At 44.8% G+C, this 24,970-nt stretch overlaps 1 protein-coding gene across 3 annotated transcripts in view; it reads right to left on the bottom strand.

Annotated features, from left to right (window-relative positions):
* Slc1a2 (solute carrier family 1 member 2) overlaps positions 1-24,970 on the bottom strand; it is a 140,533-nt gene that overhangs the window by 73,842 nt on the left and 41,721 nt on the right. The window contains exon 1 of one of the 3 annotated variants that reach the window (XM_060371424.1): positions 19,882-19,951. The exons of the other annotated variants lie outside the window; for them this stretch is intronic. Within the exon in view, the coding sequence (XP_060227407.1) occupies positions 19,882-19,889 (8 nt within the window). The 5' untranslated portion in view covers positions 19,890-19,951. Of the gene's footprint in view, positions 1-19,881; positions 19,952-24,970 lie in introns of those variants that run through there. 3 annotated transcript variants of the gene reach the window in all.

Below are 24,970 nucleotides of genomic sequence, written 5' to 3' on the forward strand. Positions count from 1 at the left end.
ACCTGGCTGACTCTTAAATTATGACACCTAAATTTAGATCACATCTGTCTTTGTTGAATCCTCTATATGTGGCATGCACAGTGCCAGACATTTACTGGGTATTAGATAAAACCGGAAGATTGAATTAAACATTAAGACAAAATATAGTAATGGGATTAGATGAGGTCCACAGCATTTCTTGAAAGGGGACCTCTGGACAGAGCAGGGCTTTGAGTTAAGACAGAAATGTCAGGCTTTTTGCACCCTGCACATTCTTGCCTTCTTCCTCCACCCACGCTCTCCCAATCTTTCTGAGGCTACATTCAGCACACACTGAGCCTTTTGTACCTTATTTGAGGACAGACCCAACCCTGCAGTCCATTAGGAACAGACAGATATTGTGCTTCATGGAGAGAAAGAGGTTTACATCATACACTACACAGAAAACTTATGTAGTAACTTTTCATTTGAAGAACTTCTGTTCTTTCCTTAGTCCATTGTGCTAACGAATCATAAACCTTCACCAGGAAGTGGTAAAGGGGTGCCATGTTGGCCACTAGTTCATCAACACTTGACTCCTGAGCAACCAGGCTGAAGGCCTTGCATTCCAAGTGCCTCAGAAGAAAGCTTTGTTCCTGCTCAACTTATAAAACCTTCAGTTTGAAGGTTGGCAAGGTTTTGCTTCAAATCAATGGCTTACCTGGTTGGCCCAAGGCTGTTGCTTTTATATTTGAATTAACAACACATTAAGGCAAATTGATTTAATTTCAAAATCCATATTTTACCTCTCTTAAAATATAAAAACCAAAACCATTCTGTAGCACGCCTCTGAATGGTAGCTGTCAGTTAGCAATGAGAAGAGAGTATACTTTCGATAAGAGTCCACTATCATCATCCCCACCAGTCCCAAAACACCAAGTATCAGTTAACATTTATCAACAAGCACTGTGTGCTGTTTTTCTAACAGAAGATAAATTGCCTCCTTCCTGGCTGCTCTGAAGTTAGAGACTCTTTCCAAATTGAGTTCCATCATTGTATAGCTGAGACCATCCTCTGAATACTTAAACAAAATGCCTGCGTACCAAGGGAGTATGTATTCAACAGGAGACAAAGTAAGTGTGGGGTGGTTTAACAGTGAATCACCTTGATTTTAATAAGGATGTCACAGAATTTATAACTCTGTAGAGTAGATTCCCTAGGGACAAAGGTGAAAACAAAAGTGATCTCACCTTCAGGGCAATGAAGAAAGACAGCCCAACATGTGACTCACAAGTTACAGGGCATAAAGAGGTCTTCATCTTCTTCGCCTATCTCCTCATTACCAATGGTCCAATCTTAGATTTCTCTAGAGTAATGACTCAGTGTGTGCTAAGACACCCAGCCATGACATCAGCCATTTCTTTACAACTCTACAGTGGGGGGTAGGTGCTATAGACTGTGGGCTGGACTCACAGCCTATAAGGGATGGCTTAGCAGCATGGCTTTGGGCAGATGTTTTGCACACTGTGAGGGATAGCTGTTAGTCCTTTCACAGAAGAGGAAGCAGGGCTGACTAACTTGCTTGTAGTTAAATAGCTGAGAGAGGGTGGAGCTGGGACTCACAGCTGTCATCTTTCTCCATCTGAGCCCACTTCTCTTCACTGTAGCATGGTGGCTATGAAAGCCTAAATGAAAATACCGTCCACAGGTGTTGCTTTAGATACTGATCACAGAATTGACCTCAATTATCCCAGTATCTCCCCGCCCTCTCTCTCATGTGTGTGTGTGTGTGTGTGTGTGTGTGTGTGTGTGTGTGTGTGTTAGGAGGGATTGCTTTGTTTTATATTACTGATCTTAAGCAAACTTCGCATTCTCCAGTCTTACTAAGACAGCCAATGTCAATTTCACAGCTGCTAATTCACCATAAACATCCACAAAACTTACTTATAGAAAGCAACACACCTGGCTCCCAAGATAATAGATGCTTTGGGGCTTTGGGCAAGAGCTTTAAATCTAGGCATGGCAGCTGTGTTTGCACAAGAAGGTCCAGTTAGATGTGGTCACTGGGACTGACCGACCGAGGGTCCAGGGCTATTCTGACCTGCAGTCGCTCCTCACCCTTCTCAGGTGGTGCTGGAGATCTTGATCCCAAGCGTGACATTTGGTTTAACTCTGGCTAGGAGCAATGTCCAAAAGATGAGTTTGAAAGTCTATGTTCCTCTGAATGATCAAGATACCATGCTTGACTTAGTCCCAGCATTCTAAAGCCATGCAAAGCAAAACCCACCCAATCCCTTCAGTCCTTCCCCAAAGAAGAAGCTGGTGAGAGATTTCTTGATGCCCCCAGTGCAGATCTCTCTGACGGAGACCGAGAGAGATGAACTCATAAAGATATGATCTCTTAGTTAAATCTATTTTGAACAAGATATATAAACACATAAAAACTATATGAATTACCATGTGATATTTGAATATGTGAACATATTATGCAATGTGTAGATTGAGTTAAACATACTTGTCTCCTCAACTATTTGTCATTTCTCTTTGGGGAAAACATTTAAAAAAAACTTTCCTATTGGATTTAAAAACATACTGTACATTATTATTTTTCTCTCTTGAATAGTTGTTCTCACTCAGCAGGTTGAGTGGTCCTGATGATGCAATCAACATCTAAAAACTTTGGGTGACAGTAACTATATTCTGCTTCATCTTCGTAACAGAGCAGAGGTGTGTTACACTACTATAACCTTCAACTTATAAAGAAGAAACAGAACATTTAGCTTGCCTAAAACCACATACCAAACAGCAGAACCACAGGAGAAACCTGTGTTGGTCCAACTTCAAAAGCTCAGGTTTTGATACTACACTCAAGTAGCTGGGTAGCCTACTCAAATACTCCACCATCCTATGGTCCTGAGCTTTTCCATCACCTCGGTGGAAGCTGAAAATCATGACTCACCATGGACATGTTTGCTGCGCCCTGGCCCAGAGTAATGGTAAACCAAATTCCCAACTCTACTTAGTTGTCTATAGCACTTGGGGACCAGAAGATTCTAGGGCTTGTGATTTTTGTTTTTGTTTTCTGAGACAGGCTTTCTGTGTAGCCTTGGCTATCCTGGGCTCGCTTTGTAGACAGGCTGGTCTAAAACTCACAGAGATCCACCTGCCTCTGCCTCCCAAGTGCTGGAATTACAGGCGTGTACCACCATGACTGGTTTAGGGCTTGTGTTCTTGATTCATGAAAATCATTCTTCGTAATGGGTTTTGTATGTGGATCTGAGTGATGACAGTGGGGATGAACTTAAACAGGGGGAAATAGGAGCTGAAGAATTTGTTGTCCACCTCCTGCAATTACCACAGAGCATCTGGTTAACCAACATCCAAGGAGAGTTTTTCAGAGTTGTAGAGAACTAGATGAGTAAATCTCAGGGCACACAAAATGCTCCAGAGGCTCCTCTCTGACCATGGGAGGTTTGATGGGAATCCTTACACCAGCATGCAGCCAACCTGAAGACCAGTAGTGGTTTTATGCAGTTTCCTCCCACTAAGCCAATCCAAACAGTAGCAAACCACACAGTCAGTAAGGCAGTGACCAAGCATCCATTCAGTTCTTTGCTTCCAAATGCATTGAGGGGCATCGCATAATTTTTGTGTGAGACAAACACTGAAGTCATGTTAGCAGCAAGTAGTCCCCTGAGTCATGTAACACCAGCCAATTCCCAATCAGCTCTTTCCACTAGCTCAAAACTGCCAGGGATCTTATAGCACTTTCACAGTTCTTAGTCTGGATCTAGACACCAAAGAATATCCATCTGCTACACTTGTTTCCTGAAATATACTATGCATACCAGCATATTCCAGGATGTGTGGAAAGCAGAGTCCTTTAAGATTGCAAAAGGGCTGGAGAAAACAGACACAAACTCCAAAGCCACCCTTGTTATGTGAACTTGTCCACATGACATTGTTTTCTTTTATCTATCTATCTATCTATCTATCTATCTATCTATCTATCTATCTATCTATCTATCCATCCACTCTACATTCCAATCATAGCCCCCTCCCTCCTCTTTTTCTGGTTCTACCTTTCTTCCCTCTTCTTTGTATTCCCCCTACCTTCCCCCTCAGAAAAGGAGAGGCCCCACCCACCCATCCATCTCAGCACAATCAAGTCATATCAGAATTGAGACATCCTCTACCATGGTGGCCAGTGAAGTGATCAAAAAGCATGCAAGAGTTCCTGTCAGAGACAGCCCCTTTTCCCCTTACTAGGGAAACCACATGAAGACCAAGGTGTCTATCGAGTACATGTGTGTAGGGGGCCTAGGTCCAGCCCATACATGGTACAGATCATTTTTATCCAAGCCTTGGGATCATCTATTTTTAGGAGGAGAGGGAAAGTATGTGCCTGTATGTACTCATGTGCAGGCCAGGGGAGGATGTTGAGTATCCTGCTCTATCACTCTTCACCTGATTGAGTGAGAAAATCCTCTCACTGAACCTGAATCTCATCATCATCATCATCATCATCATCATCATCATCATCATCACCATCATCATTATCTTCAACAACTAAGCTGGCTGGCTGGTATCTCTAGTGGTCTTTCTGTCTCCCTGTGCAGACATTCGGATACTGAAGATCTGAACTGGGGTCCTCTTGTTTGCACAAGTACTCTTACCACACTGAGCCATCTCTTCCGTTCTTAGGGCTCAACTACAAAGGACAGTATTTGTGTAGCCTACATGGGTACTGCTGCTTTTCATTTCTATGTTTATATGGAGAAGAAGCTGCACCAGCAGGAAGAAAAGACCCTAGCATACATTACTTCATTATATCTTGTTCAATTAGTCATGTTGGAATTACCACCACCAATGTTATCATTGTTGTTATCCTCATTTTTGGCATAAATAATGTTCATAGCAAGCATCCACTGAATACTTTCTACACATCAGATAGGAATTGTTGAGCTTTCTAGATTATATAGGAGAAAAAGACTCCATCTACTTCATACACCAAGGATCAGAAACTATAGTCATGGATAAATCCCAGCCCAATGATTGTTTCTATAAACAAGGTTTCATTAAATCACATTCATAACCTATGGATACTGCCTAAGGATTTTTTTTTTAATTCAATGAGCAGAGTTATGTAGTTGAAACAGAAAAATTAAAAAACATGCTACCTGGTCCTTTATGGAAAAATACTTGGACTTCACATTACAAACCTATTGCTTTGACCTGTCTAGGGCCTCATACTACTCTTTTGTTTCTAATTTCTTGACTCTCCTTCTTCAACTCCTGTCCTTGTAGTTTGGGAGGAGCTGAGCTACTGTCTGTCTCAGGCTTGGTACATCGGGATGCACAGTGTTTCATCAACACTGTGACCAAAATCAACTTGAGGAGCAAAGGGCTTATTTCACCTATAGTTCAATGTAACAGTTCATCATGAAAACAGTGAGGGCAAGAACTCAAACAGGGCAGGAACCTGGAGGCAGGTTCCTGATTCAGAAGCCATGGAGGGATGCTGCTTATTGGCTCGCATGACTTGCTCAGCCTGCTTTCTTATACAACCCAGGGCCACCAGCCCAGGGATGGCACCATCCACAATGGGCTCGGTCCTCCCCCATTGGTCACTAATTAAGAAAATTCCTCACATTGAGCTTTTATGGAGACATTTCCTCGACTGAGGCTCCCTAGCTTGTGTCAAGTTGATGTAAAACTAGATGCATACAGGAAGGTACTGGGATTAAGTTGATTCAGTGAGATTCAGTCTTCATACACACACACACACACACACACACACACACACATTAGGAATGAGAAGCTCCTGTTTGATGAGGTTTCTGAGTTTCTAGAATGCATACCAGATCTTTTATATCATCTAGAGCCCATATGGGAGTCACCTGCTTCTTTTTTAAGACAGAGAGAAATGACAGAGACAGTGTTCTGATGATAAGATTTAGCCTCCATGAGTAAGGGAGCCTGAAGTTAACTCTAGAATCTTCAGCCAGTAACCTAAAGTAATCTCTTTCATTTAAGCCAGGTTAGGCATCTACCACAACTAAAGTAAAACAATCTTTTGAGAGAAACATAATTATTTAATTCTTTCCCCATTAAGACTTAACTGTTAAAAGTTTAATCTAGTGAGTTGTAGAGGTTAGAACTTACTAAAGGGGCCAGTTCAGAGCTCTCCAGAGGTGCTGGATAAGATCAGGAACAGATACAACTGGTTATTTTCATGCCTTTGAGGAGAGAGAGAAAAAAAACACACACACAGAACTAACCTCTAGAGAGAGTTCTTTGGAGATCATACCCTAGCAGCATACTGGCTTTTGGTGGGGACAATTTGGAGTAAGTTATGAAGAGTGGGGTCAGACATCTTTCTACCTTTCACTCTTGCCACTTAACTGGGGAAAATATTGCTGGGGACAAAGTTGACTTCCTTCTAATGGAGTGTTTGGTTATCCAGCAAGTTATCATATATAACCCACTGTTTCCCTAGGAAGATCAACATTGTAAACTGACACTCTGCTATGGTGAGGAATAAGTTAGGGCAGACTTCCTCAAGCCGAGATTCCATGGACTCACATACAGCTGGAACTATCTTTGACAAAGTTATCTTCTTATGTGCTACTTTGAAAAAGCTAGGACCCAGGAGATGAATTGTGTAGTTTATGTAAACAAAAAGCCATCAGGGACATCTTTGGTGTATGGGTCTCTTTTGTTCCTTCCTCTGCTGAAGGACTTTGTGATGAAGTCTGGGTCCCGGATAGGCACCCCAGGAACTCACAAGACCTTCTGTTGTGTCACTGGTCCTGACACAAGCCCCAACAAAAGATTAAATTCAAACATTTTTGCATTATTTTCAATCACAAAGAGCTAGGCTTAAGTGGGATGGATAGCTGGCTGGCGGGGTGGGTTGGAAAGAAACAAATGATGGTAAGCAAAAATATAGTGTACATGTACAAAATTGTAATCAGTATTTCTGGGACTACCATAGAGCAGTTGGTAGCGGTAACTCCTGGGAGGAACTTCAGGGGTATTGCACGTGAGGAGAGGGTCTCACCAGCCACTATCTTCACTTTTACACGCTCTTAACATTTTATCGTGTAAGTTTATTATGTTGCAATGTCGTGATTAAAAATCTGGAGGACGTTATCATGAATATATTTAGTGACACACCCTTCTTCGGGCTTAGCCATCTCTCAAGGGTCCAAAATGTTACACAGGCATAACACTGTTGCCTCAGATTATCGGGGTGGCCTTATTTTTTTCTTTTTAAGTTGGGTGATATCTGCTTTTGTGGATGCTAACATTGATGCAGGCTCTCTGCTTATGTGTCATTTCTTTAAGCAGAGAAAAGGAACCATGGGACCCAGCTCACACCAGGCACATGTTACATGTGACCTGCTCTTTTGGGAAATACCCCAGCTCAGTGCAAAGCCACATCACATGAGAAAAACAATGACATAAGGGAGTCCAAAAGTACAGCCACAAAGACCCCTCCCCTCAGTCCACCTGGGCACAGCAGGGCCAGGGCAGAGCATCCTTGGCACAGAGATCAAAGCACTGGCCTCCATCTGGCCTCTGGTACACTTGATGTCCTCAGAAATGCCTGAGCTCTGTGTCTGCCTCACTGAAGTCAATAGACAAAGTTTAGACTTCAAGAGAATGGGACATGAAACAGAAGGCTGGCCCAATTGGGCGTTACTCTGTACTCTCCAATCCTACATAACCCCCACCCCCACACACTTCACACACGTAAACTTACACACACCACACACACACACCCCACCCCACAGACACCCACCCCCACACCCTTAGACTGTTTACTGCTTGCTAGCTGTTTGGTTCTCAGTGACTCACTCTAATCCTCAAGAGCCCCCTCTCTTACCCACCATAGCAGTGGGAGTTGGTTGAGAAGGATGGGTTACTAGTTAAGTGTATGCTGCACGGTAGCCATCAGCACGGTCCTCTCCTCTCTTCTCCTTCTCCTCTGCGATCTCTCTCTCTGAATTAAGAGGATATTCCCTGTACAGTCACTGACTTAGAGACAACATAAGAGTCAGTTCAAGAGAATGTGCAGACCTCCTAGGAAACACCACCAACGCCAAAGTGGCACTCTGGACTCTTATAGCAAGTGACTTGAGGGTCATCTTGGTATCTGTGCCTTCTTGAATTATAGTGTGGCACCTTAGGTCAGAAGGAAATTATAGAAGCACAATCCTAGAACATCAACAAACACAGCAGGGAACAAGCAGTTCAAGCAGCCAATGAGTGGAAGGTTTCGGTGAATGTCTCAGAAGCCAGGAACCACTAGGTGAGATGCACATTGAGTACATGGTAGAGAGAGGGAGAGGGCATTGTGGGAATGATTTTGAAAGTAAATGACATCAGGATGCCAAATTATCTAGACAGAGGCCAGGCTTGCTCTAGAACATGTTCTTGCAGGTCCTCTGAAGTGCCGTACAATAGCCTTCGATATTGGCTTTTTTTGAAATCTATTTTATTGAGTTCTTACACCTCCACCTCCCTTCCAACCCTTATTCTACTCTAATCTCCTCCAACCCTACAACACTAGGCAGGCAAGAAAGAAGGTTAGGGGGAAAGAGGACGAAGACCCCTTTAAACTACTTCCTCCTAATCAGGGACGTCAAATCCCTTGGGGCAGGGCTGATACCCAGTTTCTTCTCTTTGCCCACTACCTCTTGACAAACCACAACAATGGCGAGCAGGAGCAGCAATGGGAGCAGCACCCACCTTCTTCTTCTTTGCAGCACCCCTCACCATCTCTGTGCTCTGCCACTTACATCCTCTCCAGGGTCCCCAGAATTCCAAATGTAAACTATCTGCAGTTGGCAAAACCATGCCTCTGCCAGTGCATGAGGCAAATCACAATCACCTGCTGTGAAGCAGCCTCTTCTCCCACACCTGGGATTAAAACACAAACATATTCACATAACACTCAATTAGCTGTTCAAGGGAGATCTGCAAGCTAGGCCACAGAGCCAAAGGATAGGGCAGAGCTCTGTACTGAGACTTAGAGTAGACAAGGAGAACAAAGGCGAGCCTTGGGCTGGGATACTTCATCGATAAGTTGGGTGTCTATTCGATACCAACCCTAACAAATGAAAGTGTGCTGTGACTCCCAAGTGCACATCAGCCCTGGAGGAGAGCGCTTCCAGAATAGTCCTATTGATGTTTGACATTATGTTGAGAAAACCCACCAGTACAAAGTAGCACAAACAACATGAGGAAGCTTCTGTCACATTAGAACTCAGGGCCAAGTAAGTGCAAGCACCAACCTTTGCATATTCAATTTTGAAAATGTTTTCTTTTCAAAAGCTGATAAGGGGAGATGGGAGATAGGGAAAACAGGGGTGTGTAGGAGTGCTTGATATGTAGGTGTGAGGACTTGAGTTTGAATCCATAACACAAAGTCCATATCAAAAGCTTGGTATGGCTGTGGTACCTGAAACTTCCCACTGAGGGCAGGGCCCTGATCCAGAGAGCTGACAGCCAAACCCAAACAGCGAACTTCTGCTTCCCTGAGACTCAAGGCAATAAGGTAGAGAGAGACAGAGGGAGTGATGTCTGCACGGGCCCACACACTCACATATGCATGTACCCCCCCACATGCATCATGCATGTAATTGCACATGCGCACACACGTAAACACCAGGCACTCACACACCACACACAACTCCAAACACACAATAACACAGAGAGAAAGAGAGAGAGATGGGAGAAAACAGAAAGGAGAAGAAAACCAGGTGCTAATGTCAGGGTTGAGGAAATGGTTCAGCAGACTAAGTACATGAGGAAACGAATTTGGATTCACAGGCTGAAAAGCTGAGCATGGCGTTATGCACCCGTAACTTCAATACTGGTGTGGGCAGCGTCAGGCAGATCCCCGAAGCACACTGGCCAACCAGCCCAGCGGAACTGAGAGGCTTCAAGCTCAATAAGAGACCCTGCTTCAAAAGTGAAAAATAAAATAAAGGCAGAGGGCAATGGGGGGAAGACATCTGGCTTCTACCTCTGGCCTTCACACATAGTGGCACACCTGGATGCGCACATGTGCACACACCTAATCTAAGAAGTGCATAAAACATATGAATACATGCATGCACACAGAGGAGAGCATCTAAAATGAGCAAAGAGCTAGATGTTTAATGGGGATGCTCAAATAGTACTGGGAGTGGAGCGCTGTCAGACTTTCCATCGAAATATAAAATATGCATTTGGTATACAAACACATGCTCCTTACTATTTTTAGAGAAACGTAAGTGTTTATAAAGATGTTTATTCTTTGGGGGAAAAAAATGGTTCTATGGTAAAAATTAGGGAATAAGCCAAAGTTGGACAATAGGGGTGGTTTAGTACGTTTTAAATATGCTGTTGCAGCAAAGAGTAAGGACCTCTTTAAAAGATCCCCAGTGAGCCGACAGAGGAAAGTATCGAGATGCACTTTCTGTGGAGATTAAAATCTGTATGTGTATATGAACAATCATATATATGGAGAGAAATTCTGGAAAGGAAAATAAAAGGAAAAAACTATTTGCCTACGTTGCCTCCGAGAGTGAAAGAAAGTTCCGGAAAATGTGACAAGAATTGTTGCACATTTTCTGGGGTTTTAGGCAGAATTGCATCGTGTTGAACCCTGTTTTTCTTTGCTTAGTTTTGAGATGGAGCCTTGCCATGCAGCATTGGATAGAACTCACTATGTAGACCTGTCTGGTTTCCAATTTGTAGCCATCCTCCTGCGTCTGCCTCCTGAGAGTTGGCATTTCAGGCATTCATGACCATACTCATTCCGGTGTTTTCTTATGGAACAATGTTTCTGTTTTGTGCTGCATAGTCAAGAAATCATTAATTGGCCATCTAGAATGGAATAGGACTTTTACCTTTAAAAAATGTCTAAGAAGCTTCCTGTACAAAGGCAGAAGCTGGTAAGCCATGGCTGAATTCCAAATATAATTCCCTCTTCCCTTCTCCTGGCTCACTTGGGACAGATATTGACATAGCTTCTACCCCAACAGTGCAGAGTTTATGTGCTTGAGAATCAAAGCACACAATCTGCCTATGAGAGACAGAGGGTGTCCTCTCTGACAGAAGATACCTCTCAGCAGAGTCCACAACCTCGTGCGTCTCCACTTCCAGCAGCAAACATGGCGTGTTAATCTCCTTTATTGACTCCTTTTAAATTAGAGAAACTACGGAATCCTTTCCTCGCCTTAATGCCATTGCTCCTTATTCGATAGCAGAGGTGGCGACACTCACTCATACTGGAGTAACGGCATCAAAGACGCTCGCCCTGGGCTGGCCCTGCACACCTGTGTTCAACCATGGTGTAATTTCTGAACAGAGCAGTAGAGGCTCTAGAGTGTGACTGGATTCACAAGTGGGGCTGCTACCTGTGTCCATCATGCCGCCTCAGGCAGGTCACTAAACCCGCTATGTAGCTGCAATGGTAGCATCCTAGCTGCAAACTGAGATAAACTGTTGTCTTCAGGACCTGGACCTCCACTTCTGTACACACACACACACACCCTGACGAACAGCTGTCTTCATGCACACTACTACTTCAGGATGCTTGGTGCTAAGCCTATCTCACCTCATAATTCTTGCTACGCCTCAGCGTTCCAGTTACAGTCCCACTGTAAAACACCCCATAAACGGTGCATGCCTTGCTTCTGTTCTTGAACACGCAGCCACGTTTCCCTCCTTACTCCCTCTAGGCCAATCACAACACCATCCAAGAGGGTTGGAGCCAACACTGGCTGGCAAGAGAAGCAGGACAGAGGCAGGGATGCAGAAGGCTGGGAGCAAAGACTCCGAACTAAGCACATCCTGAAACACCCACAGTGGGCAAAGCTTGAGGCTGGTAGGGTTAACAATAGACCCCTTGCCAAACGAACTCTGTCCCCATTTCCAAGGAAAGAAAAGTTCGGCATATGGTTTTCAACTTATACAAATAATGTGCATTTTTTTTTCCTACAGAGAGCTGAAAAAGTGAAAGTGAAAAGCGGCACTCAATCCCACTGCCAGGAAAATGTGCACAATAGTCAATGTTTGTACCAATGAGCTATAATGTTCCGTATGCACTTAAGTTCGTTTATTCTTTTAACCCTCACAACCATTTTATACAGCTGGGATTGTTTTAAGACGCAAGTATATCCCATGTTATTCCTTGTTTTGTTTTTGTTGGTGTTTGCTTGTTTCTTTGAGGCAGGGTTTTTCTGTGTAGGCTTGGCTGTCCTGGACTTGCTTTGTTGACCAGGCTGGCCTTGAACTCACAAGAGATCTGCCTCCCTGAGTGCTGGGATTACAGGCGTGTGTCACGGCGCCCAGCCGTTATACCATGCTCTTAATGCATTTTAACTCCCTGGCTTTCCTCTTGAGACACCTATTCCCAGCCCAGCTCCTGCTACCAAGGATCCGCACTGCAAAGAGGATCTATCCTTAGGCTCCTTGGTTGGTTCCAATCACCATCCCTCCAGCCTCGAGTGAACCTTCCTAAGAATGACACATTTTAGAAGGAGTAGCTGTCCAGACAGGAGGAGAAGCTACTTTTCAGTCAGCTTTGGGGGTATACACAGAACTGAGGCGGATTTGATGGTGTGGAGACGGCATTGACCACAACGGGTCTGGTGTGGCGGCAGAGACATGCACTTGAACAAGAGAATGGCATGAGACTTGGTCAGACTCTAGGCTCTGTCTGGGCCTGATTGCCCCGCTGTCACAGTGGGCTCACAAAATGCACTTCCTCAGCATTGAGTGGCTGTGAGAGAGTGAGAGCCACGGTTAGTGGCCTGCGTTCCCTTCAAAGGACATCGAGGGGCTAGGAGTGGATTCCTTTGTGAATGTAGGCTAGTTGTGACTAGACAAAATGGAGAAAAGGTAGTGACAGGACTTCTGCAGTGGCCATCAGCTGAGACCACACAACTTGGACTGGCTAGCATAGGGATGTGTACTTTAGACAGGCTGAGGAGAGAGTGGTGAAGGCAAGTGGGGTCAGATGGTAGAAATGATCCAGTGCCAGAGGAAGGAGTTCCAGCTTTGGAAAATGAGCTGCTGGATCTGGACTGCAGGGTCTGCCCCAACAGGCCCTGGTTAAAAAGTTCAGCAAAGGCATCTGCTCTCCCCAACCAAAAGAAATCAAGAAAAACAAAACAAAACAAAACAAAACAAAACAAAACAAAACAAAACAAAACAAAACAGAACAGAAGACCTTAAGACAGGCAAGGCTTATTTCTGAGGGGGTAACCCACAACAGCCAGGCAAAAAGGAGCGAAGAGAGCTAAGACATGGAGGTGTCTCACAGATCAACTGTCTCTGGCTTTTGAACACGCCACTGAGGGATTCTCCTTATCTGCCCTGCCCAGACTGAGGATCTCAATGCACACAGTTTTTTGAGCAGCCCCATAACCCTATCTCAGTGGCTTTTAGAGTCAAAAATGGATAAGAAGCAGATTTCACCTCAGGGGCAACGTCCAGCCCACTAACCATGGCTGCCTGGATCAATGTGTTTGGAAAGATTCTGAAGTGAAGTCCCCATTCCTCGTGAATGTGTTTTATGATCAGTTAGCCAGGTTTGCCGCAGACACACCATGAGGCGCATTCACAGGAGTGCCCATTTTGGCCATGCTTGCTTTGTGGAGGCAGACAGACCCTGATTGGACAGCCTAGCTTTCCTGCTGAGTTCTCGGCTAGTAAGAGACTCTCTTTCTCTCAAGAGAATGAGATGCTTGAAGCTCAGCACTTGAGGAACAATAACAGATGTTGTCCTCTGGTCACCACATGCATGCTCATACATGTGCTCAAACAGAATACACAGAAATGTGAATGTGTACACACACAGAATCCCTCCTCATCAGATATCTGGCCAGATGTTTCTGCTCTCAGCACATGCCTCTGTGGTTTATTTGCTGTGGTTTTGGGAGGAGACAGTCTTGGGGCTTAGGAAACTTAGAGCTGGGCATATGGAAAGGTCATTTCCAGCCACTTCATATTTATCTTTTCCAGCCAGGGTCAGAAGTTATACATTGTTTGGAGCGGTTGCTAACATGGGCTCCAGAAATGTAGTTGTCATACAAACCCCAGCTCTACTGCTAAAGAGAATTCTGACAGAGCTGTTCAGTGTCTCTGACTGTTTTCCCTGCACTGGATGGGGTCACCCATGCCTGAGGGCTGAGCCCAAACCCTCGTGCCACATAACCATTGTCTGAGGTGAACCAGGACATTCTGATGGCCCACTCCTGTTTTTCATTAAGGCAGACTGATAGTCAAATCAGCAAAGCGCATAGAGGCTAAACAAGCCTCTGTGCTTAATTCTTACACAAACGAAAAGCCTAAGAGGCTCTCCTGCCCTGCCTTGTTTTATCTTATAGGTGCGGGAGGCAGGCAGAGGCATCACACTTATTGACTGTCTGCCTCAAGTGCAGCGTGATACCTACTGATGCTATGTCTCTGTAAGTCCTCATGGTAACCCCAAAGAGGCAAATGTTTATACCAGGTTAATTGAGAAGATAGGAAGGCTGGGTTGCGAAACTTGTTCTAGGTCATACGGCTGATAAACTGCAATACTTGGTAGCAATCCCAGGATTCTCAAGCTGTCCTGTGCTCTGTCCTGGCTTCTGATTTGAGCTCAACCTGTGCCTTAAACACCTGGGGATCTTGGCAGAGATGCACACTGTGATAAGATTTCACAACCCAAAAAGCTTGGCTTAGGCAACAAGTCCTTTGATGATTGACTCCAATAGACTCGGATGACTGGTCAATCCTGATTAGAGGATGCCTAGAACTTCCTGTGAGTTTGGAGCTACCAGCCACTGAGGCTATACACAGCCCCGCCCCACACCTCTCAGCCAGAAAATGTTATATAAGGAATTGAAATTTCTATTATTTCAGTCACACTAATCTTAAACCTGTCTCCCCTCTGAGAACATACCCAACAGCTAACAGGCTTTGGGTTTTGTACTTTTAGAATTCAAAAAACAATTTCAATGACATTTAATTAGTTCTTTAAGAATGTCATACATGTACGTAGTATGTTTTAATTGTGTTCACCCTCCTACTCTTTCTCCTAACTCCTCCCAGATCTATCCACTTAGGCCCCGACACACAATTTCATGTCTCTTTCTTTCTTTCTTTCTTTCTTTCTTTCTTTCTTTCTTTCTTTCTTTCTTTCTTTCTTCCTTCCTTCCTTCCTTCCTTCCTTCCTTCCTTCCTTCTTTCTTTCTTTCTTTCTTTCTTTTATATGCTGCTAATCCAATTACTGCTGCCTTATGAGTGTGGGGCCATACCCTGGAGTGTGGTCAGCCTTACCTTAGGTAAAACTGACTTTCCCTTCCCTAGAAGCCATCCACCATCATAGCTCTTCTTTGGGGGATGGGGGCTCATGAGGTCCTTCCTCTTATCCAGCTAACATTGTATGTCCTTTCTAGTGTGTGTCTTGAACAGGGAACCCACCTTCCCAATGTCCTAACTCAACCAAAAGCAGTCTGCTGACCTGAGAGATGAACAGCAACATCAGGTAAGTAACAGCTAATACTTATGTGGGTCCAGCATTACCCTCCGACAGCTCGATAAAACAGTTCCATTCGTAGTGCTACTTCCTGGACCAAACCAGAAAATTAACTCATGATCAGGTAACTATCAAGGTGCAGAAACAGAAACCGTTCCAGAGACCCTGGCTGGGAAGCTGGTGCACCATAGTCTACATGCAGCCTTCTCCAGGGAATGTGGGAGGTGCTTCCATTCCTCTTCCACTTCCTGGATTGGCCAGGGTGATCTTAATGTCCTTGATGGGACCTCAGTTTCCCTGAGACTGTGGGGTCTGTTTGAAGGACATGCCAGACCATAGAATTTTAGTAACAATATAAACTTGTATTCTTCCAACCTCAGCCTCCTACTCAGTCCTGGTCCCAAGCAAATTTTAAGCTAAAAGTTGTCTGATAACGCAAACAATATTTAGTGAATCTGTGAGACAGAATGCCTTTGGGAATAAGTTAAATGTGCACTTAAAAAGCCAGATAGAAAGTGTTGTATGCCCTATAAAAAGAGGCTTAAAGGGCGAGAAAATCTGGGCAGAGAGGGCTCACTATGTACAGTAACTTAGAAATTTTAACTGTCTTTTGTTTGTTTGTTTTAACATTTAACACTTCCGAAACTTTGATGTATAAAGATTCATGCGACACAGCCATCTACTATGGTGATTCTCTTCAGTATTCAAAAACATATTCAATTTTAAGTGCAGCTTACATGCATGGCAGTAAAGCATATAGCAAGGGCAGCAGTTGAAGAACCTTCTGACAGGGGCAGGTGAGGCTGCCCTACTTGACTTCCTCTTTGCCTATCATCTTGATGATTCCAGTGTCACTACCTACAGATATCCATATAAATGCTGACAAGCGATGCACCGCAGCCTCTCTTCTCCTGACAGGCTCCTCCCGTTCATCCCTCTCCCCTGGGGTAGGTACAGCACTACCTCCTCTTATAAGCCTCCCCCCTCACTGCACAGGTCTCACTCCTCTGTCTGCGTGACTGACTCCTATTGTCCCTGCTGGAGTGTACACCCTGTGAAAATCAACTCCAATTTTCCTCCTTGCCACACTGACTCATAAGACAAGTGCTTGACTCCCACCTTGAATGACTGGAAGTTTTTTTCAGTAAGCCTCAAAAAACATCAAACAGAGGGCCAAGACTACAAATCTCTAGATGACAAATGTGTGTCCCGTGGGTGGCATCCTGGGGAAAGAACCTCCTAGAGTGAATAGCGGAGCCTAAGTCCAAGAGGGTTTCCAGAAGTTTCTCTTCTTCCCTGAAACTTGCTCTCATCAAGGAAACTAATGGGGATATTATGGGTAGTCCCAACTAGGGGAAGAGACGCTATAGTGGAATGTTACAAGTCAGAAATGTTCTGAGTCATAGCTGCCCCACAATAGAGACTATCTAGGCCCAAAGGCAAATAATGCCAAGTAGAGAGATCCTGCTGGGATGGAGATTAGGGGAGTCAAAAGGCACAATGAGCCCTGCCGAATTCCGCACCCTTGCCACCCTACCCATTTCACTAGTGAGCCCCAATCACACATCTATAACTGTGCACCATCCCCTGTGGCTTTTGCCACCCTCAGCACACACACACACACAAGTGTGCCAGAAGACAGTTCTGGCCCCACTAGAGACACCAGACATCTTCAGGGAGCGATTCTGATTCTAAGATACATACTATTCTCCCACTTAAACATTTCTGAAAATGGAATGTATCTTACAATTAATATGAGCTTTCCTAAAAGGAAAGCTGCTGTTATGAAACTGATGGAAACTCATATAAATGATTACACATTAGAAGCCAAGAAACATGGTAGTTTAAGACAGTCACATAGAAACAAATACAAATCACTGATGGAGTGTGATATAAAATTTCCAAGAATCAAACAAAACACAAGGCTTCGAAGAACATTTGCTTCTATTGGCTGTGCTGGCCAGTGTCAGTTCAATTCGTCCACTCAGTTGGTAGAGTGGCTTTAGATAGACTTTGCCTTCAGGATAAAGGACCTATGATCAGAATTCCATGTATGACACCAACCAAGACAGGCTTACTGTCAGAGCCACAGCTCCATGGAGCACTGGTCTCCCCCTCCTACATCTCCACTTGAGTCACCCGAACCCTCCTTTGCCTGTTTTCTTCCATAACAAGCACCAATCCAGGCAATCAGCCCATGGAGACATAATGAAAGGCCCTGAGAGAGATGCAGCCATGATTTCTGTCTGCCAGTTGTTTCCTGTACTGGAAGCAGCAGGGGTTGAGACTTGCTTCAGAGTGAGGCTGGATACGAACTTGCACACTAACTGATTGTTTCCCTGAACAAGTTAGGTCACAATGGGCAGCCACTTTTTTATATAGAAAGTGGAAACACTGCCCATTATGGAGGTTTGTTTATATGTGTGTGTAAAATAGTATGTTTTGCTAAAACATACTATTATATAGTAAGCACTACTGAACTTAATTTCTTACCAAATTTAATGAGTGTTTACTTAAGCAAATCTAATTAACTTACTTTTAGATCCCTAGTAAGGCAGAAAATCAAAGGAAACTTAAGCCATTCAAGAGTGTAGCTTCGTGTCACAGACAGGCACTTGTGCCAATGGGTAGCCATTGTAACTGGGCTTGCTCTTTCTGGAAATTGGTAGAGAGTAGTTTAAATTGCATTCATGGGCCTAGTAACCATGTTTTGCAAATATGGTATGTGGAAATAATTATCTCAAAAAAAATAAATGCCATACCAAAGAGACAAGTATCTTTCATGCTAGTTATAAATTGAGAATACTAGAAACAGCCCAGTTCAATCACTGAGAAAACATTAAGAAACTGGCGTGGCAAGAGTAAAGTATGCAACCATAACACAGAACTTATCTTTCATGTGGTTGGCCCCATGTGGTTGGCTCCAGTGTGTTTAAAAATCCGAGCATGAAGGACATCTACCACATTGTCTGCTCAATTTAAGAATAATGTCCAAAGCGAAATGGGAAAGGATTATGCAGTAAAATGGTGTAAGTCCATTTTTCGCTAATAAAAAGTGAAAGAGACAGCCTTATAAGCAGCCATGAGAGTAAAACTGCAGAAGACAATTCCAAATGTTTTTTCATATACTACGACTCCAAGGGGACACATTTGGAGGTTTTGAATTGCATCACATCCATGCAAAGCAACAAGAAAGAATCCTTGTTCAGAACCCATGTGGTTCTTTTTGGTTTCCTGAGCCACTACTAACAGTAATTTCTGTTTCATCAGGACCTTTTAAAAAATCACTTTCTTGGATTTCTAAAGCTAGAAACCAACATGTAAAGGAATGAAGTACTAGAAGGTTGCCCTAATTACTGTGCCAAGAGCCTCGTAAAGATGTATGGCAGAACTGGGGAAGCCCCACCATGTTCTCTCCACATTTGGAAAAGGAGGGGTAACCTAAAGAGGAAGCTGGCTGAAGGAATAATGTGGGCTGGCTATCTTTGTAACATCCACACTGTGTTTAAGAAGGGGAAGAAGCGCATTCTACAAGCTTCCAAAGATAACAGCAGACCAAATACTTCATGCGACCCTAGGAAAATACCTTTTCACCATCAAAACCAAGCCAGCTGATATTCCCAAGCATGCCAAGAACAAAGGCATCTCTTAACTCTGGCATCAGCCTTTCATCTGCAGTGCTCAGTGACACCACTTGTTTTACCCTGTCCTTGCAAGTAGAATTAGCTATCACGCGACAGACAGGCAAAACAGCAGAAGCTGGGATGCATGGGTTTTCATCTGGGCCATTCTTCAGCAGTGAGCAAAGATGCTCACCTTTGAATTTCTCCAGAGGACCCATGGTTCAACTCAGCACATATGCCCACACCTCTGTGTGCTGAAATGTTATATGAGAAAGTCATGGGTGACAGTTTGACATCTCTCCCAACTCACCAGTGAGTATCTCACAGACACCTGAGTTAGGAGTCATTTAAAGAGGAAAATCTCCAGGTGAGAAGACGAACATCAGTAGAAGAGTTCCAGACCCAACAGGCACATGCTCAGTGAAAACGTTCCCCAAGAGGCCTGATGTGCCCATCGTCATGCACAAAGGTTTGGGGACCTACATGTCTGGCACAGACACTTCCTCAGCACAGGCTATGTAGCCATCTTCCATCCATTTCTAAGCAAGGTCTGCTCAGCTGGAGGAGGCAGACGTTGCCAGATGCGAACACTGGCTCTCACACATCCTTAATAACCTACCCTCCCTCCCAACCATCTTGTTTCCCTGCCTCCCTCCCTCCCTCCTTTCAATCCCTCCTTGTAATTTCTCCTCTCTTCCAGGCATACAGTCCTTCCTCCCTTTCTCATTGCCCTTCACAGCCTAGTCGTACCATGCCACACCCCAGATGTCTGACCTGACCATTCTCTCAGCTGTAGATGTGAACTGGCTTCTAAGTTCTGGGATGAGCTCAACTGTCCGTGCCCAGCGTGAAGTTGGGTGTTTTAAGGCTTACCTAACCAGTGTTTTGATGTCAAAGAAGTCACATGCTGTCCTATTGATGGCTGTCATTTGGCTCCAACCCCTAAGGTTGCTAAGTGTTTGTTTGTACATTGCATAACTTACAGGAATTGAAGGCCTCATCAGGACTATTTGGGCCCTTTGATATCCCTCTCCCGTTTATGAATAAGAGCCAGAGCTATCTACTTCCTAGACCCCATGAATTTCCATGGGCTAGCCCACAGTTCAGCAGCTAGCTCCTGATCCCAGCAATGTTGCCTAACCCACTAGTCATGTCACAACATGCTCCTCCCTGGCTTCATTTCTTTAACATTCCCCTTCCAAGTATCACCACAAACACTTAATCCCCCAAAGCCATACTCAGTTGACTTAGAATCTTGGTTTCAATGCCCAGGACTACTCCAGCATCTGAGCCTCCCTCTAGGCTTATGTTCTCAACATTCCATGGTTTAGTTTACTCAATGGATCTTTGAACAAGGAACTCTGCTTTGTCTTGTAAGCACCTTCCATGGCCTCCTTTGATAGGAGTGCCTTTACCTGGACTGTGTCCCTCAGAGTACTATTAACAAGTGTTCCTTGTTCTAAAGGCAAAGGGGCCTCTGGAATACTGGAAAGAGATGTGTGCCCTGGGTGTGAGTCTGGGGTCCAAATGTTATAAAAAGATCCACTGTAAAGAAACTCATCAAGGACCTGGCAGGGAAGGCTCAGTGGGTATAGCACTTGTCACACACATGCAAGGCTCTGAGATTACATCTCCTGCATCCATGTAGGTGCCTGCCTTGATCACAGTGTTCCTGTGGTGAAGTGGGAGGTAGAAACAGAAGAATTCCAAGAAATTCTAGAGCTAGCTAGGTGGTGTACGCAGTGGCAAGCAAGAGTCTCCACCTCAAACAAGGAGGAAGGACCTCTAAATGAGCACTGTGGAGTAGCAGGGCTCATATATATATATATATATATATATATATATATATATATATATGCTTGTAGATAGATAGATAGATAGATATAGAGAAAGAGAGGGAGAGGGAGGAAGGGAGGGAAGGAATGAAGAGAGTGAGAGAGGGAAGGAGGGGGGAGGGGGAGAAAGACTCATTCAGCTTCACTTCATTTTGTAAAGCCATTCCCAAGGTCACAGGGACCCAGAGCCTGTCTACTTTCCTTATGTAAATACTGCATACTTCCTATGTTTACTGGGCCAAGAATCATACTCTCTAATAAGCATATGACTAGACTACTGAGCTTCAGGAGAACACCTCGTGGCATTGCTCCCATACCTCTGGCAGGCACCCCAAGTTCCATGTTGGAGCAATGTTTCAGGTTCAGAGAGGAGCAACAGCAATCAGATACATAGGTGGATGCAATTATGGCATAGAAGATGTGGAATGGCTTTTGTGAAAAGTTGGTAGGAGTCCACCTGCCACATGGAATCGTCTGACTCGTGTGGTATGCATAGCAGAGTTTCTATTTTCATCTAGGGATATCCAAACTGGGGATAGCTACCCTGAATATGGATAGCACGGACATTTCACAGATGAACTGATGTAACTGTCTTTACCACAGGTTAAGCTTCCACGTGGTCCCTAAGGTTCTGATCTCCCAGCTAGGTCTTGTATTTGGTTGTTTCATAGAGTATGTCTTAGCTGACTGTGGGTCTTTTTTAGCTTTGACTGTCCTTCGACCGGGCTGGCCTTGAACTCACAGAGATCTGCCTGCCTCTGCCTCCCGGAATGCTGGAATTACAGGCTCATGTCGCCTCACCCAGCCCATTTCGGTGTTAATAAAAAAAAAAATTCACAAGAAACATTGCATCTGAGAGAGATATGTCCCTAGCTTGGCTCCTAATCACAGCTATAAATAGACATGACAGGATAATCTGAATTAGTGCTTGGTGACATCTGCCAGAGCACCACCCAAGACACATTCAGTTCTCCCTTCAACACTTATGAGCTGCATGACCTGGGGCAAATTACCATAAAAACACTGTATCCCCAATACACCGTTCACACGAGGAGTGTTTCTTACAGTAATAACAGTGCATGGGTCTGTGGAAAAATGTAATTGGTTGGAATATGCAGAAGCGCCTGGAAGAGAACCTGGGACACACTGTGACTCTTGCCACCACCATTAATTACTATTTACTTAATCATTTCATCAATATCTCTTGGGCAAGAACATCGCCATTCTATTCTGGGCCACTTTGCTGTTGAGAGCTGTTGTTGGAATCACAGCAGAGGCGCGATGCACTGATGTTCTGCCCCCAGACCTCTTGGGAGCTTCACTACTTCCACCTCTCATCATCGCCTTTCTATCCTCTTTAGCCGATATTTGTCACTTTGGGCCATGGATGCTAGCTGACCTTCTTGAAAGGCTTTCCATATGCTAAGCACATTGGAAATACTTCCCAGGTGTCCGACTTCTTTAAGTCTCACCACACCTACACTCCCATTCAAAGGAAAAAAAAAAAAAAAAAGACTAAGTCCAGAGAGGCTGAGTGACCTTCCTCAGTTTGTACAATAGGGCAGTGGTGACTCTGAGCCTGACTGTTGAACCCGTGTTGGGCTGTCACACACGCTTCCCTTATTGGGAAGGGGTGTTGCCTCAGGTCCAGCATGAGGAAGAAGAAAGGACAGAACGTGGAGGAGGTGGGAGTAGGGGAGGGGAGGAATGGAAAGGAAGACATCTGGGAATATGCAGAGGAGACAGCTGGTTAATGGATTAGTCAAGCATCGCCCAAGCAGCGCTGAGGAACATTCTGCCCTAGAGGACAGAGCCAGCCTGCTCCCCACCATGTAGGTCTGAGTGGGAGGCAGCCAGCAGCCTGCAGTGTGAGGAGGGAAGAGATCAAGGACAGGAAACACCTGAAATCTGGGAGAGGTCATTAAGAGCAACCCACTCACATCAAGGGGTCATGATTTTTAGTAATTGTTTGTCAGAGATACTCTTGAGATTGGGAGACAGGACGGACCCCTCCAAGCAAACAACTTTTCCCAGGAACACTGCAAAACTAATCTGGTCATTTGGGAATGATAGACAGGACTGACCCTGAAAAAAAAAAAAAAGATGCTTTATAGGAACTGCTCACAGAAAGAAAGTGACTTTCATCCCTTCCCATTCCAAGCCATGCAAGGACCAGGGCTGTGAGGCTGCACAAGGCCAACAAGCTCATGGTGCCTATGAGTTGTGTTTCTCTTCCTGGAAGCAAGAGACTCTCTGAGGCTGAAGGTTAGCATGGGATGGAGTCAGGAGGAGAGCACCCTCAGCTGGGGACCCTGTGTAGCTTGTCACCACCACACTGGTCTTGGTGCTAAGTCCTTGACAGTCTTAGCGGTGAGAGGAAATACTAAACGCCACATTCTCCAGGCTCTTGAATAGGGTCACTACAGTCTGCGTGCCACTCACTAGCCAGGCATTTGGGCACGTAGACAGACTCATTCTTGCCTCAGTTTCTCCTGTGTAAAAGAGAGGAGGTGTGAACACCTCTTGTGGACTTGAATAAATACACAGAGAGTCCAGAATAGTGCCTGGAGAACTGTTATATGCCCTCCATACAAGAGCCGGTTCTATGACTGTCTTCCCTGTCTCTTTCTTTATGGCCTTCTGTGTGTGTGTGTGTTTCTCTGTCTTTCTGTCTCTCTGTCTCTGTCTCTGTCTCTGTCTATCTCCCTCCCTCTCTCTCCTCCCCTGCTCTTTGAGCATGGCCAGTGAGAATGTAAAAGTATGTGGGCTTTGCATCCCTTGGTCCTTGATACAGCCTTGTAACATTGCCAAACCTCTAGTCACCAAAGGTTATCTTCAACTTTCCCATATGTTCTTGCTCATATGTCGGGAGAATGCCCCATTACCTTCAAAATCTTGTTCAGGTGTCACTGCCTCTAGACTCCTCCCTGACCACCCCATCCTTTAAGAGGACCGATGTTCCCACTCTTGAAGAATTTCTGTCTCACTGTGAAATTATCTGAACAGACTTCAGCATCTCTGGGGCATTGCCACTGTAGCTCACGTATCTGTTGTCTTGTTTCTCTTATTAGGCCATGACCTCTCCCAGCCAGGCAACAACTTGAGAATTAGCAGTGGACAGATGGTCTATGGCACTGGTTTTCTAGATGAAGAGTTTGTCCCCTCCCCCAGGGAGCACTTGGCAATGTCTGGGTATTTTAGTCATTGTAGAGCAAAGTGTCTTTGTGACGGTGAGGAATGCTGCACAACACAGACAAACCCCACTCCTGGGTCTGCATGGCCACTTCCTTTACCCACTAACGAGATCTCAGCACTTACTACGTCAGAGTTCCTATTAGCTGCCGAAACTGGGTCCCCGAAGCTGCCCTCAACCACTGTTGTTGCCCTCAACAAGCCTAAGTGAATCAACACACTAGCCTGGTGTGGTCTGGAGCCCCTTGACCCATCTCTCCCAGCTACTGGTCCTTCCCTTGCCCACTTCCCACTTCATGACCAGGATTCCCTTCAAATGAGCTAAAGGAACTCAGATTCTTGTCCTAGAACCTTCCCCTACGAACTCAACTATTCACACCTGTTCGCTCCCAAGCAGACGAATTAAGAGCTTTCCCATAGTTCTGTCATCTCTCGCTCCTCAGCTACAAGAGGCACCCAGGCAGGAGCTGCTTCTTGGTATAGAACCCACACTGAGAAGACACAGCCAAAACCTGAAGTTCATGCTTCAGTTGATGGGAGCCACTGAAACTGGGGAATGTTTGTTACTGCAGCATAACCTGGTGAAAGCTGACTGAACTGATGCAAGGCCTCTTCCTCTTACAGAACCATTTCAGCTGAGTGCTGCAGTAGACCTGGACTGCTTATCTTCCAAGGGATACTCTTTACAGGGAAAGCTGGACAGCACAATCATGCTAGAAACTGGAGTTCGAAGAAAATCATCAATCCCTTTCCCTTTGTGAAGTCTCTCTGTAATTCATGGTGTTCCATGCAATGTGGGGCACTGGGAAATGACTTCAGGCTGGGCAATCTAACTT

Source organism: Meriones unguiculatus, chromosome 18, assembly GCF_030254825.1.
Source record: "Meriones unguiculatus strain TT.TT164.6M chromosome 18, Bangor_MerUng_6.1, whole genome shotgun sequence".
NCBI lineage: Eukaryota > Metazoa > Chordata > Mammalia > Rodentia > Muridae > Meriones > Meriones unguiculatus.